Raw genomic sequence first — 16,150 nt, 5'->3', positions numbered from 1 at the left:
CTTGAATTTCATTGTAAATAGACTTGACTTGATGCGATTAGTTGTGGCTAAGACTTCAGAGCATGAATTTATTTTTTAATTTTCCTTGAAGGGAGACCTTGGTGAAACTGACAATTGTCACACCACTAAAAGTGCCTGCAGTGATCCAAGTCTCTTGACTTTCCAGTGCCATATTGGATTTCCAGTGGTTACCTAGGCTCCTCCTTGTTATTTAAATTTTTAGCCACTCAGGGGCACAGTCCTTCACTTACCAGACATAGGATCAAGAGTTATCAATTACGTGCTCACCCCAACTGTTGTGCACTCCACCCAACACTAAAGGACTCTTGGGAGTATGTTTTATATGGCTTTCAGAACTGTTACCTACATTATTTTCAAGGCTATTCTTAGTCTCTGTGCCTTTGGACTGATCCACATTCCATACCTGGAATGCATTCCCTCCTCACTTCTGCACCCCTATTTCCATCAAAACACAGCTCAAAGGAAAATGCTATCCACCTCCAGAGAGAAAACTAATGGACTCCAAGTGGAGATGAAGCACACTTTTTTTAACTTAATTTTCTTTTTTTAACATGTAAGTGGCTAACATGGAAACATGTTTCTCATGATTTCACACATATAATGGGTATCAAATTGCTTGCCTTCTCAGTGATCAGTTGGAAAGCTACAGGAAGAAAGAAAATTTGGAACTCAAAATTTAAAAATAAGCAAATTTTAAAAATAAATCATAGTTTAAAATTTTTCTAAAAGAAAAAACAGCTCAAGAACTACCATAGGGAGATTGCATTGATTCTTCCACCCAAAACTGTTAATACATTCTCAAATTTACTCATTTTTCCTCTTTATAATCATCATATAAATACTTATGCATACCTATCTCCTCCATTAAAATATAAGCTTCTTCTGGGTAAGTGTTTTTCATTCTTTGTATTTCTCTCCCTGCTGCCTAGCACAGTGATTGGCACATAGCAGGTGCTTAAAAATGCTTATTTTAATCTTTGGTGGGCAGTATATATTCCAGGTTACTCCATGAAAGAAAAGCATGTTCCTAAGATCATGCTTAGCTATACAATGTAATAAGCTGGAAAGAGTATAGATTTGGTATCAGACGACCTGAAGCCCCTAGGAAATTGTAAGTCATTTGATTTCTCAAACCCACTTGTTAAATGAGGGGATTGGACCAAATCAGTGGTGTTAAACTCAAATAGAAATGGGGGCCACTAAAGTATACATGAGGACCACATATTGACTTGGAAAAACAGATGTAGCTATTATCTGTTTTATTGTATTTTTATTTATTTTGCTAACTGTTTCTCAATTACATATAAATCTTGTCTGAGTGGTACTTGGGAGCATTGCAGCCCACAAACCACATGTCTGACACCTAGGGGCGATAAGATTTCCAAAGTCTCTAATATTCTGTGATACTGAGAAGTGAAAAATAAGGATTTGGGAAACAGGAAATTATTGAGTCTAGGGGTTTAGAGGGATGTTCTATAATAAATTTTAAAATATAAAATAAATAATAAATATATTTATAAATACTTTATATTTAAATTTATATATTTTTATATACCTTATATTTAAATATATATAATTTACATTTAAATTTATACATATGTATATGTGTGTGTGTGTGTGTGTGTGTGTGTGTGTGTGTGTGTGTGTATAACTTCCTTTTAGGAGCAGAAACTAGACCCATGATTTCAGTCATATAGGGAACTGCCAGATAAGGACATTTCCTCTACCAAAGCGGGTCAGTCCTTTCTTTGAAAGAATGATCTTGGACAGTTAACTTGCCCAGGGTCATATGACCACCACATATCAGAAGTAAGATTTGATCCTGGATCTTACTGGTTCAGGTACTAACTCTCTGTCTACTACCCCATGGTTACTTCAAGACATTACGTTTATGTAATGTTAGATGATTCACAGATTCACCTTCGCCTAACTACACTTGATCATCATGACAACCTCATGAATTACATTGTACAGCTACTATTATTAACATTTCACAAATGAGGAAACTGAGCTCAGGGGTGAAGTGATATATATTTGATCTCATCCAGCTAAGAAACAACCAAGATAGGACTTCTGATTCTAAAAACAATTGTCTTTTGCTTCTTTTGCATCCTTAGGGTTTAGCACAGGGCTTGACCCATAATAGGAGCTTAATAAATACTTATTGATTGATGATTGCTTGATTGATTATATCACAGTTGTCAAACACACTGCCAACTGACTCCATGTAGCAAGAGAACCAAAACAAACTTAAAACATAATTGGGAAATATTTAACAAAGTCAACAACATTAAATTCTAAAACTTGATCAATATGCGCTCATAGGAATTCTTATTCAGGGATCAGTAGCTCCCACTACAGAGCACCATACTGTCTCTTTGACTTTTAAAGTCTATGACTTTTGATTTTTCTCTCTTCTGTTACCTTTTACAACTTGCTCCAGTAAAAGGTGAGAATATATGAACCTCTTCAAGTCTAACCCCTTTCCTAGAATCCACAGTTTTGTTTTCCCTCTCCACCATCCTGGAGCTGTTCTCTGAATTCATGAGACTTTTAATGGTCTTCATATTTTGTCGAAAATCATCCAACAGGGCCTTGGATGACTGGACTTTCATTCTGTTCTTCCTGGTGTTCTAAAAAGAAGCAAACGGAGAGGCAAATAGATCTTACAAAGGAAAAGAGGTTTATCGATGTTTATTTTCAATCAGAAGAAAGAATTGCGTTTTACAATTCAGTGTTATCGTTTCAAATGTAATCTGGCAAAGTCATCCCCAGAACCAAAATCTCATTACTACCCTTTGAAACCAATTCAAAGAAGCATACCTATGCTTTTCTGATGGATTCTTGAATTTATTCAATCATTCTAGAAAACGATTTGGAATGATCAAAGAAATTAGCCACTAATTAGATCTGTGATTTTAAAATGAGAAACAAAAAGTGGCATCACAATGGCTATAAGCCATTACATGTGACTTATAGCAGGGATCTCAGAAATCCAGGGATTTTTTCCTTAGGGTTGCCATTTCACCTGTTATAATGCAGTCAACTCAACTAGACAGAGAAAATCTGTGACAGCCATATACCTAAGGTTAACAAGTTAGGTTAGCAAGCCTTTTTTGATCTTGTCATTTCTAACTCTACCCACATTTTTGGTCATAGTTGCCACTGTCAATTGTCAAGCTGCAAAAACCAAGACTGAAAAACATCTTTTGTGACAAGCAGCAAGTCTGAACCTGAAAAATGATCCACATGCTTGCTTCTCTGGGGATTTCTCCTATGCTTTCCTGAGAAAATGTCATGCATATTTCATCAGATGGAAAATAGAAAATCCCATAAATATGGCCCATCATGAATCTTCTTTTTATTATAAACATTGGCCTTTGTATCCAGCTGTTATGAAACTCATATTAGCACCAGCTATTAAGCAAGTCTTCTTTGATTTTTATGTTTTTAAAAATAAATTACCCCACCCCACATCTCTCTCTGAAGGAAATTAGTTGTCATTCAAAGCCCCCACTGCTTGATAGACAGGATTTGGAAACAGACAGGCAGAGGTCACCTTAAACATGGTCAGTCTTATTGAAAAGTGATGTACAAATGAGATTTTTATCAGTTGAATAACTTTCCTGTGACACTTGAAAATCTCAAGTGATGATGATAAGGGCCATATCCCTTTGTTTTCTGGTCCCTTCCATCCAGTCCTTGCTCAACGGGGTAGCATTTCTCTCCTTGACTCTGAGAAGTCCCCAGGATGACTGGTGGAAGGTTGGACCAAAAGCTCCAATTATGGGAATTATCTTCAGTATCAACTCCAGACAGGGTGAGGGAGTAGATAGAATTGGGAAAGGTACCTACACACACACACTCACACACACACACACACACACACCAATAAACCAGCTCACTCCAAGCATCATCTCAAGACTTACCACCTTTATGAGGCCTTTCTTAATTCCCCTAATTGGTGCTGCCCCAATTCATGACTGTGGATTGAATTTGTATATATCTTTTATTTCTTTATCTATACACATGTATACGCCCAGTGAAGTATAAGCACCTTGTGGGGAGGGACTGACTTGTTTTTATAGCTTGTCTTGTAATGCACAATCATACCAGAATCCATCAGCAATGGGTGTTTTTGAACAGGGACTATGTGATGTTGTCTAAGATCGTTCTGGAGAATTCTGGGAGACTCCAAAAGAATAAGGAACAGGAGACAGAATCTGGGGTGTTCCCCATCTTGGAAACATACGAAGAGACAGTGTTACAGAGTTCAGAGAGGCTGTGGTGAACATCTAATTGTCTCCTGTGGAAGGTAATGTGCTTGGTGTGGTGACTGGATGATGAAGCAGTGGGATGCTGAATTAACCTGGTTCAGTGAAGCACCCCACCCCCAAGTCAGAGAGGAAACCACTTCATCAACTGTCTCCTACTCACTCCCCAGGTTTCTTAATGTAAGAGCCATTACTGTTTCCTCCTTCCCCCTTTTCTTCTTCAATTCTTGCTGTTCTATATCATGACAAGAAAAAATAATTAGCATGCTAATCTCCATTTGCATATTTTACTAAAAAAATGGGGAGTGAGAGTAAATGGGGGTAAATTAGTACTCATGCAGTACCTACTGGGGAAAGGAGAATTAGGGAGGTGATAAGCAGAAAGAGATTAGAAATCCAAAAAGAATCATGGAATTGCTACCCTTGCATACAAGTCATAAATTATTTGGAAGAAATGAGAGCACATTTTTTGAATGCTTTAGTGGTGTCTAGGTACCACCATACTGCCCATATTTTCCCTAGACTATTGTTGCTAGCAGATCACAAGTTCAGGACAAAAAGGGAAGAGGGGAGAGGTTTATCTTGGTGTATTCCTGGGTTTATTTCTATCCCCTTTCCTCCATACATGGTTACACATGGTAATCTCCTATTACACATGGAGTACCAGGCTTCAGTCATCATGTGTGTATTACATGTTATACATGGGGAGCTGCCCCCTCAAAAAACTTTTTCCATCTGTGTTAGATATTTAGGTTCATAGTGACTAGCATGGTGCCTGGAAATCCCAGAATCTTCCAATAATGTATCTCTTAAAACTCTTGAGAAGGATGTGCAAAGTTGTCTGGGATTATTTGTAGGGAGTGGTAAAGAAAGATGGTAGAAGAAGGAGAGGAGGACTCAATAAATCAGTTGAGAGATTGATCAGTTTCTGATCATTCTTTTTTTTCTTTTGAGACAATCAGGGTTAAGTGACTTGCCTCAAGTTACACAGCTAGTAAGTATCTGAGGCTGGATTTGAACTCAAGTTCTCCTGACTCCAGGAGCAATGTTCTATCCATTGTGCCACCTAACTGCTCCTTGATTGCTTTTTGATGCCTAGTGGTGATCATCTCTAAGTTTTATTTGGGGGGAAAGAAGGAGGCAGGAAAAGAGGGAAATTTCTTTGACAGCCAACATTGGGATAATAGAATACTGAATTTTAAATCAGGAGAGACCTGCTGTCAAGTTTTAGCTCCAACCCTTACCAGCTGTGTGACCTTGGACAAGTCATTATCCTCTGTGAGCTTCAGTTTCTTCATCTGTAAAATGGGAATGATAGTATTTCCACTGCCTACTTCTCTACCAATCAACATTAGCTATTACCAATGATATGACTATAAGTTTTTGAGGTTGGGGATCATATAATATTTTCAGCTTTGTATCCCCAGTGACTACACTTATATGCTCATAAATGATTAATGAATTAATCATAAATGATTAATAAATACTTAAAGTCCACTGCTATTTAAACACAAACTAATAAGATACCTATCATAAATCTCCATCATAGAAAAAACAATAGAGGAGTAGAGAGGCAGGAGAGGGCAGAGGAGGGGATGATAGTAGTTATATGTCCATGATGCTCTAAGGTTTACAAAATATTTCACACATGATGTCTCATGTGATCCTCAAAACAACTCTGTGAAAGAGATACCAGAGTTATTATCATTATCCCTATTTTATAGATTAGAAACCTGAGGCTTATGGAGAGTCAATGGCTTGCCCACAGTTCCATTGCCTGTTAGCATCTGAAGGAATGTTTCTCATGAATGTCTCAAGGCCAAGAAGGAATATTGGGAGGAATCACTGGTCCCATCTCTTGTTATAGACTCATTATTTACTTGTGGAGAGATCTTGTTGGCTGGTAAGATGACAGAGTGGTTGTTTTGGACAATTCTCAGTGACCCGAAAACTTCACAAAAAGCAATAATGTGCTGAATATACAGTAACTAAAACTGAATCTATAAGATAAGAATACAGAATAAACCACACAAAGTCAAAGAAAAAAACACATAGACAAAAATTTAAAAAAAAAAAAACTCCTGATGGAATAGTTTCAGAGAAATACCCAGAGGTCCAACTCAATGGCCCTACCCTTATCCACCACAAGCCTCTCAAATACTCAGATAAGTTGAGTACAAGCAATCTCACAGGCTGATGATTCAGAGCCCTACCAGCTACATCTTAATGGAAAGTTTTTAATTAGTATTTCTGAATTCATCCGACAGATGTGAGCAGCATCGTTGCTCTTCCTACCTGGCCTCCCCAGTGGATAAACGGGTTTGGGGAAGGGATAGGGAAAGAGCATTTCTGTTAGAGACTCTTCCTGTCCTGAATCCTCAGGAGATTTGAGAGTCTTAGGGTGAGGGGTAGGGTATGAGGAGGCTGAGGCTACCCATCCCCAGAGGACTATGCTTCCTTTGACAGGGGACACAAACAACCATATTGTAACAATAATCAACTGTGAATGACTTAACTATTCTCAGCAATCCACTGATACAAGGCAGTTCCAAAAGACTCGTGCTGAAAAATGCTGTCCACCTCCAGAAAGAGAAATGATGAACTCTGAGTATGGAACGAAGCATTTTTTTCACTTTATTTTTCTTGCTTCTTTTTTTGTGACATGGCAATTGTGGAAACATGTTTTTCATGGCTTCATATGTATAATGGGTATTCTATTTCTTGTCTTCTCAATTGGGTGGAGGAGGGAGTGGAGAGGAGGAGAGAATTTGAAACTAAAAACAATTTTTTTAAAGGAAGGGGGAGAGACCAAAGCATGAGAGAATCTGAAGGCAAATGAATAAAAATAATAAGACTGAAAGACCAAAAGTTCAAGAGAAAATGCCTCCATGAAAACCTACTTTCTAAACAGATAAAGCAGCGTAAAGGTGAGCCTTTATGAGCAAAACACAGAGAGTCCAAAGTACCATGAGGAAAAATGAACCAAATTATTGGATTAAAAAAAAAAGCTGAAGAATCCTGCAGAGTCCCCAGACATCATGGAACAATACCAAGGAACTCTATGATGGTTTAAATGAGAAATAAAACCTTAAAAAAAAATAGGAATGCATTTTGGTCTGGATATAAAATTAACAAAATGCAAGCAGCAAAATAGGAAAAATGTAATGTACAACAAAGAATCTCCCTGAAGAAATAGAGGTTCTGAGAGAGAAAATAAGAAATATGGAATCAAACTGATGTGAAAGAAAGTTTGGAAAAAGAGCTTTAAAAAAATTAGAACACATCAAATCTATACAAATGTGACTGGTCTTGAAGACAGGATACAAAGAGATAAGTTAAGGGTCACAGGTGTCCCAGAAGAGCAAGACATTAAAAAACCAAAATATACTTTATTGTAGAAAATAATACCCCCCCCCCAAAAAAATCATTCAAACTATTAAACACACACAATAAAGCATTGATTGTGAGAATCCACCGATCCTTGCAAAGGAAAAAAAAATTTGCATCAAATTCCAAGGGATATCATGGTGAATTTTTACAATTTTAATGTAAAGCCAAAAATTTTCTGAACAGGCCAAGTATGAAATCAAAAATTGATTTTTAATTCTACTTGTTAAGAATTAAACTCGTTAAGACAACTCCTGCAAGTGTACTCAGGTAACCTCAGGTCACTTGGGTCACAATTCAGTTCTTGTGGCTTGTATTTCCACTCTTGTAACTTTACCCACTGCCCAGATTTTGGAGAAATTTGCCTAAAGGCCAGTCTCATCCATCTAGATTGTTATAGCAAATCTCATTGTCTACAGAAAAATCCTGTCACCTAAGATCTCATCTTCCAATAATGTAATGGGAGGAGCTTATCTTATCCTACCTCCTTCTTGAAATATCTAGTCAATTAGAAGAAGTCACATCTATATTGCTTGAGATTTTGCTGTAATCTTGTAAGTCACTATAAAAGATCCTATCATCCCTAACTCAGGGGCTTTGGCTGCTGAGAAATCATTGAACCCTTTTTATTGGCAAATGATTACTTCATTTTGTCCCCAGTTTTTTTGCTTCAGTTTATCTTAATTTCATCATGACAGTTGACAACCATGAAGGGACTCAAATGAGAGATCCTGTCCTTGGGACAAACCCCTCAAAGACTTCCCAGACCACTCAGGTGGATTTCTACCAAGATCTTTGCAGAAACTCACCCAGGGAATGGACTCTTCCTTGACTGTCCCCCAGCTTCTTCCAAACCAAAGTAGCAGATTCTTTCACTATAGAAGGAACTGGTGGAATCGGTTGGCTCTTTAGAAAGAGCTGGTGGGTCTGTAGGCCCTCTCATGAGAGCTAGTGAAAGTAGACCTCAAAAGAGTATAAGCATACTATTAAATTCCTTCTCTTAGGTGTTCCTAATTGACTACTGAGATCTCTCAATCAAATTTAAAGGGGGATGTCACCTATTGCAAATTTTTCTGTGTCATTTCATTTTTCAGAAGTTGCCTAGACAGAAACTAGAAGGAGAAGGGCTCACTTTCTTTGCTAACAAGAATTTAGTTTTCATTTTTAGAGAAAGTTAAAGAAGGAAATTGTATCTGTATCTGTATCTTATTGTATTTCTGTGTGAGGATAGAATAAACTAACTTTTCTTGTAGTCTAGAAAAGTAAGCATAGGCCTAAGTATAGAACATAATCAGCCTTAAACATAAACCAGCCATAAATTGATTGTGTTTGTGGATGTTGAATCTTTGTGGTACCTCAAAACTGTAGAGTTTTAGGAGAAAAAAAGATTATATATAGACCATTTTCATAGTTTTAGGGCAGAAAGTTTTTCACTTGAGTTTTTTAAGTGTCAGACCAATGGCAAGAAAAAAAAGCCAGTTTCAGTAAGATTTCAAAAACAGTTTACAATTTGAACTTTCTTGTTGACTATGAAAGGAGAAAAGTTTATTTAAATCAAGGAGTAATTTGAGGGTGAATGAAACTTGATTCTTACTTTTAAGTAGCTAAGGTAAAAATTAATTCTAAATATTAGAAATTATAAATTCATATTTAATTGGGTTCTGGTTATGACTACTTGTGCCATCCATCCCAGAAGTTGGAGTATTTGTCAATTTCCAGAAGAACCTTCTGTTTGCTTGTTTTCTGTTTTTTTTTAAATAAATTTTACAAAGACATTAAACATTATGCAGGCCTAAATTCAAGTAATCTATGTGGTGATCAAATGATTAATTTAGCTTTTGTCAACCAGTCTCAACTCAAAATTGGAAAGCTTTTTAAAGAATTGCCCAACATAGCATGAGAAAGGAACTGATGAGTTGAAAAATATACTTTACTGTGTCTATGAGGGAAGAGATAAGGAAAAAGAAAAATCTAATCCTGGAGGCTGAAGAAAGACATGCTGCTAAGAATTGTTTAAAAAAAAAAAAGAGGTGAGTACATTTGTTGAGGTATTACACAAAGAAGGATTTGAGGAATAAAGATAGCCCTTAAGAGAAAACTAGCCCTAGGGAATATTAGGCATAGATGACTCTGTTGAGCTTAATTTTCATTTTGTTACCCAACATATGAGACATCAGGACAATATGTTTGGAAACTGCAAAAATATGTATAATTTGATGGAGATTTCTTTATATTGGCCTTGAATACAATCAATTTTTAATATCAAAAATTCATATTTAAAAATATATGTTATTATTGCCAAACTATTGTATAAGAAATGTTAAGAATTGAAAAATGTCACTCGTGATTTGGAAATTATGGAATATTATCATTTTTTAAAAAAACTTATCAAGCATTTAACTGAATGTTTTAAAGAGAATAGGGAAATATTGAATCTACAGAGAAAACTCTATCTAGATTCTGAAAAGTGAAAAATGGATCAGCTTTTAATCACTCAGTCCCTGGAGAGTGACAAGTTTGTTGTTCTAAAGAAGAAACAGAAAAAATGGGAAATTGAGCCTGTTTTCATCCATCAGTAAAAAGATGAACTGAAACTGCAAACAGCTCTTGAGTATCAATGGATGTTCAGGAACGGTTGGCAGTTTAGATTTATCTGGCTCGTAAGAAATACCTCCACAAAAAGAGAGAGACTTTTTTTGCATGAATATACATTTTGTTTTCTTCTCTCTTCCTTAACCCAATGTTTTAAATAAGACAAAAGTCTATGCCACTTTTTGTATAAAAACACAACTTCAGAAAATTAAAAGAACCAAAAAAAAGAAAGACTTGTGACCAACAAAAGTAAACTTCAGCTTGCAAGAATGTTTTGTGAATTTTATTGTTTAAGTAAACCAAAGACAATGACCAAAAGACATAGTCATTTAAAATAGAAGATGGATGCATAGAAAGGCAAAGTATTTTAAAAGCATATGTTTTTAAATGTAATAAAGACAATTGAAGGGAATAACTTTTATTAAATACAGGTAACATGAAGTTCTTTACTCAAGCACTCAAGATCTTTTCTGGATGTCACTAAATTGCCTGCTTTAACATACTGTTGAAACCACAATGAGTATGTTTAGAATTTATTTGAATAAAATACATTACTTATATTTGGAAGGTACTGAATATGTTAGACCAAAAGGGGTTAGTCTGTTTTGAAAGTTAGTATGCAGTAATATTAGCCTTTCCAGCACCATTTGTTGCGACCACACTTTACACTTACTGTTAATTTTCTAATTATCCTCAAACCCATAAAGGCCAACCTTATATCAGCATTTTATTAGTCAACTGACTTAACTAGAATAAAATTGTATAACTCAGATCAGCACAATATTGCTTTATTAACTAAGTGAGTCCGTTGACCCCTGAATGTCATTGATCAAGGGATTGATTTTTCATAATAATTAATTGAGAAGTACTGAAATTGTCAAGGAAAACTTCAATAATATTTGTTCTATTGATAAGCTAGGATTTGATCGAGAAGTTAGATAGGAGGGAAGTGAGAAAACTCTTCCTCTTAACAATGTTAGACAGACATCACTTTGTCCTTAAAAATATTAATAAAAAAAAACTACCTTTCCAAGGTCAATATAGTTATCCCTTCCACATCACAGGGTTAGGGGCATAGTGTCGCCATGATCTGGAAAATTCATGTAAAATTTTTTGGCTCTCCCTTTGTACCAGAGAAGTCTGAATTATTATGGTATTAAAAGATAAAATATGTTGATACCATACAACTATATACATCATTTCTGAGTTTCTAAACTTTTTCTGTGTCATCTGCTGGCCATCACATATCATCTGTGGCTTCTGCAAAACTCCCCCAAAATTCTCGTTTAATTTCTTCTGCCAACCTGAGACATATTGCAATGGGAAAAGTTGCAATATAGAAGGGATAACTGTACCATAGAAAATGGCAAATGCCTTTGGGTAAGTTGAGGCCATCCTCTCAAAGAATATAAGGAACCTATATTATGAAAATAAAGGAATAAAGAAAAAGTTTATAGGAGTGTGAAAGATGCCACCAGCCATCTTTGAAAGTAAGTTAATTGATAACAAAAGACTTTAAAAGTGCTGGTATCTAATGGTCCTGAGTAAATTAAGATTTTTGAGTGGTATCATTTGTAATTATAAACCAGAGGTGACTTAACTTAATTAAAGTTTATCTTAAAACTAATTTAAAGTGAAATGTGTTCCCTTATTAAGGTAATCATGGTAGATGAGAACTTAATACAAATCGCAATTGCTATTTGGCATCGAGAAAGTTCCTGGTTGCATGACCTTAGGTGTGTTATTTTGTCTGTCTATCTCAGTTTATTAATCTGTAAAGTGGGTAAAAATAGCACATAAGCACCACCACCTCTCCCCCCAACTTGTTGGGAGAACTAAATAATATAATGATTGTGAAGTGTTTAGCATAGTGCCTCACATAAATCTGGGAAGTGCTTGCATTACAATTATTGATAGAAATAAATTCTCTTTTCATCTCTATTCTCTTGGGTTATAGATTCAACTGTTAAAAGAATGATGTAAAAATGTTTGAAGACTATTTATTTAGAAATATAATATATAATAGTAATTATATTTTTATATTATTGATTATATTAATTTTTGACAAATTTGATATAGGAAAGATCTCTTAAGATGTCCTTATCTGGGAAATGAAAAATCCTAAGATCTTACCTAAGATCTTACTGTCATGAGTGAAATTCAATAAAGGTAGACTGAGGCACATATTCTCTGAGCAAGATAATAGTTTATTAGGGTGCAAATCTGACAATAAAGTGGGTCTAATGACTGCCTCAGTTAGCCAAAAGACCCTAAGCAAAAATATAACTCCCTCTTATAATAGCCTTTGGGGAGTACACAGCAAAGATGGGGAGCAAGTAAGTTATAATTGGTTACAGTGTTGGCAGCATTATAGGAATGAGGTAGATATGGTTGGTTACAGAGTTGGAGTGTGGGGGACAATATGATTGGGAACAAACTGGGAATGAGAGGCTGGCAACAACTTCTTCCTTCCTTCCTGTGACTAAAACTGGTCATTATAAATCAGCCTTCCTTGAAGGATAGCTTGATGGTATAAAGATACTAGACCAGACTCTCTAATGTCCAGCCTCATTCCCCAAGAATAACAGTTTTCCTTTGGGCAAGGATAGAACAGCGATCAGTAGAACTGGATTTCTAAACTTAACTCATTACAGGCCAGCTGAATTTCTGAACTAAGTTCTGACTTAAGTAGAATAAAATTAATTGTAACCAGACTCAACTGAAAAAGGAAATAGGATAAAGTTAATCTCACAACCCTGCTAAAGGTTCAAAATGGTGAAGTTTGAGAAATAGTGATTGAGTCTGCAAAACACCAGCAATGGGGCAAAGAGTCAATACTTTAAGATTTCAAGAGATACCCCCACACCCAGGCTAGAGTGTGGTGATTGGATTTTAGTTAGAAATAATAACAATATATTTTTAAGGTTATCCACACCCATAAAATCACAGGTCTAGAAATTACAAAGAGGAGAGATTCAATTTATATCTCTGCCCATTATATCTCACTGTTCTAAGAGTCATGAAACCTTAACTTTTTAGTATAGTAGATAACTACTCTAAGGTTAAAAACTACAGGGTAAACTTTGCTAATTTGTGAAGGAAGCAGCTTTTTAGAGCATTTGATATTTATTTAAGTCTACTAATCTCATCAGTAAAAATGAGAAAAATTCTGATGAGGGAACACAAAGAAAGTGGCCTTCCTGCTTCTAGTTCAATTCTAAGATGCAATCTTACTTAGAATTTTGTATATAAGAAACTTCACAGCGTGAGTTAAATTGATGTGCTAATATGAGATAAATAATAATAGAGAGTTATCAATCATACCCTAGCCCTAAAATGTTACATTCATTTTCTAAGAAGCTAGGGGAGAACTCACAAGTTTGCTTAGATTACCAAAGTGACTTTATGATGATTTGAGATTATGAAAGCAAATGTAAACATCCTAGCCCTGTGCTTGATCACTGAAATTTTGTTATTTAAGGTTAAGGATCTTTAATTCTATTTTAAGTTTTGATTTCAGGTATTATTGTCTAAAGTGCCAATAGTTCACCTTTGCAAAGGAAATGTCAGTGCTGCTTAAAGGGAGTAAATACAGTGTGACTATTGCCAGAGGTGAATGTCTGTGCCTGGGACAGTTGAAAGGATGACCTTGCAAAGGCAAAGGTAGGGTCCTCTTAACTTAGCTTCCCATTGTGATATTTCCTCTCTGGAAAGGAAATTTTCCCACCTAGTCATTTCTGAGCTTGGCCTTGCTACTTTGTGAATACTGTGAAACTTTGCTGTATGATTGGTTCTCAAATGACTTTTGCCAGGATTTAAATAGAACTAGGGGAGTATTCCTTCCCCTTTCCCCTGCTATAATTATGTCCCTCCTTTTTCTTTACATAGAAAATTTTTATGTCAGAGCAGGTGAACACTAATGCATCTGAGTTACCATAAGCTCATATTGAGAATACCAAGATGCCAATAGGTAATAGCAATTCCATATCCTAATCAATTAAATAAACGAGTTTTTTGAGTTTGTCATCCTCTTAAGAATTGTGTATTCATATATGAGAAATGAGAACAGGTTTTTTTACATAGCTCATTCTTTCAAGATGATATAGTGGGGCAGTGGAGGGGATTAGATTTAGATAAAGATGTAATATAAAATGTTTCAAAATTGAATGGAGAAGAAGATTTATTTTTAAAGCTTAATTTAAACAGTTTCAGATCCCTGCTTTCTGTGAATTTTAAAATGTTTAGTTTTTATATTTCTCAGCAGCGTAACTATTTGCTAACATATCACAAGGCAGTTACAAGTAATAAAACTGAAGGTTTTCCTTTTATGTACCATAGCTTACATATCTACTTTGGTAAATATTAATCTTTACCCAGAAAGCCTCTTCTTAAAAGTCAGGTCCTCATGTATCTCTTTTAAGATTCTCCCTTTAGCCTGTTAATAGCAGTGTTCATATCAGGTACAAGGTTTAGGTAACAACAGGTGCAAAAATTCAAATTCTCTGAAGTTTTGGATGAATTATGGGTTGTTGATGCTTGAATTAGTTATTAGAATACCAAATGTTGGAGAGTGTACTAAATTATTTTGAGGTCTGTTTTGTAAAAGACCATAATAGAAATATCTACAAATCTCTACAAGATTAGAGTAGAAGTAGAAGTAGAAAAGTAGATCTTCCAGAAGTCTGAATCTTCATAGTTACTCTGAGAACACACCTAATCCAGAATGCCCAAGAAGAGATGTTTTCAGAAATCAGACAGCTGTATGAGACATGTGAGCCCTAAGACAAGATATACTGATGAAGTGAACATTGGGAATTAGACTAAATGTTCACCTTCTCTTCTCATTCCATCCCCATGCACCACTGCCTCTGTAAAGCCTGTTTACCAAAAGGGATGTCCTCCAGTGGAGTTTGTCAGTGTGTTGGTCACAGGTGCACTCAAAGATGAAGGAGTAGATTTTTATAAGATTAAACCTGATAATTTAGGGGGCATCCTCTCTCAGATTTGTCCCATTAAAGTCGAATACCTGGGACAAAATTTATTTAGTTCTTATTCTCATATGTTGGGATCATAGCATTAGAACAAACAGAGATACAAGCCCAAACTATGTATTAGTCCATCAAGGGGCCCATGCCATGGCATAAGGCTCTCTAGCCCTATGCCTTATGATTGCCCTTTGGCTTTGATAAATTTCCTAAGAAACTCTTGGTGGATTATGATGATTCACAGCATTTTTGCTTCTGTAATCATTACTTCAGCTTTACTGAACATTATGGAGTAGTAGACATACATGACTTTTACTGTACTTTGATTTGTAACTTTAATCTAAGTGATTCATGGGAGGCATTGCCTACCAAGAATCAAAGGCGGGGAATTGTGAAATGGAAAACTGATTTTTAATTCCATTTGTTAAGACTTAATCAAGTCATCATAGATTTAATATTCTCTCTCCTGGTGTGAATCTAATTCCCTTACTTCTTCAAGAGTACTCAAGTAACCTTAGGCCATTTGGGTCACAATTTTACAATTCTGTTCTTGTGACTTGTACCTCCACCTTTATAACTTCACCCACTGCCCACATTCTGGAGAAAGCTGTCTAAAATTCAACTCCCATTGCCTCTGAATAAAAATGGGTCAGGGGAGACTGAAGCCAGCAAGAGCTCTGACAAACGGAGCCTCAAGTCAATGGAATCTTTGCCTTAGACTGTCAGAGCTATATTGGGAGATAAAACCAGCCACTAATAGGCTACTGCACAGGGACATAGGACTAGGTAGAGCAAGCATACCTCAGGACATTCCAAAAGACCAGAAGTTAATACTACTGGCAGAATCAGAGCAGAAGATAGGGTCTGAACCATGGAGGGGATGGTTGAGGG

The 16,150-nt window shown here is 35.8% G+C and overlaps 1 protein-coding gene across 1 annotated transcript in view; it reads right to left on the bottom strand.

Moving 5' to 3' along the window:
• LOC140531487 (uncharacterized) overlaps nt 1-16,150 on the bottom strand; it is a 64,249-nt gene that overhangs the window by 2,117 nt on the left and 45,982 nt on the right. The window contains exon 4 of the mRNA XM_072650415.1: nt 2,446-2,654. Coding sequence (XP_072506516.1) covers nt 2,446-2,654 — 209 coding nt within the window. The remainder of the gene's footprint in view (nt 1-2,445; nt 2,655-16,150) is intronic.

The sequence above is a fragment of the Notamacropus eugenii genome, chromosome 3 (assembly GCF_028372415.1).
Source record: "Notamacropus eugenii isolate mMacEug1 chromosome 3, mMacEug1.pri_v2, whole genome shotgun sequence".
NCBI lineage: Eukaryota > Metazoa > Chordata > Mammalia > Diprotodontia > Macropodidae > Notamacropus > Notamacropus eugenii.
Note: the sequence above shows the minus strand (reverse complement) of the source record. Positions and strands in the feature narration are given on the sequence as shown.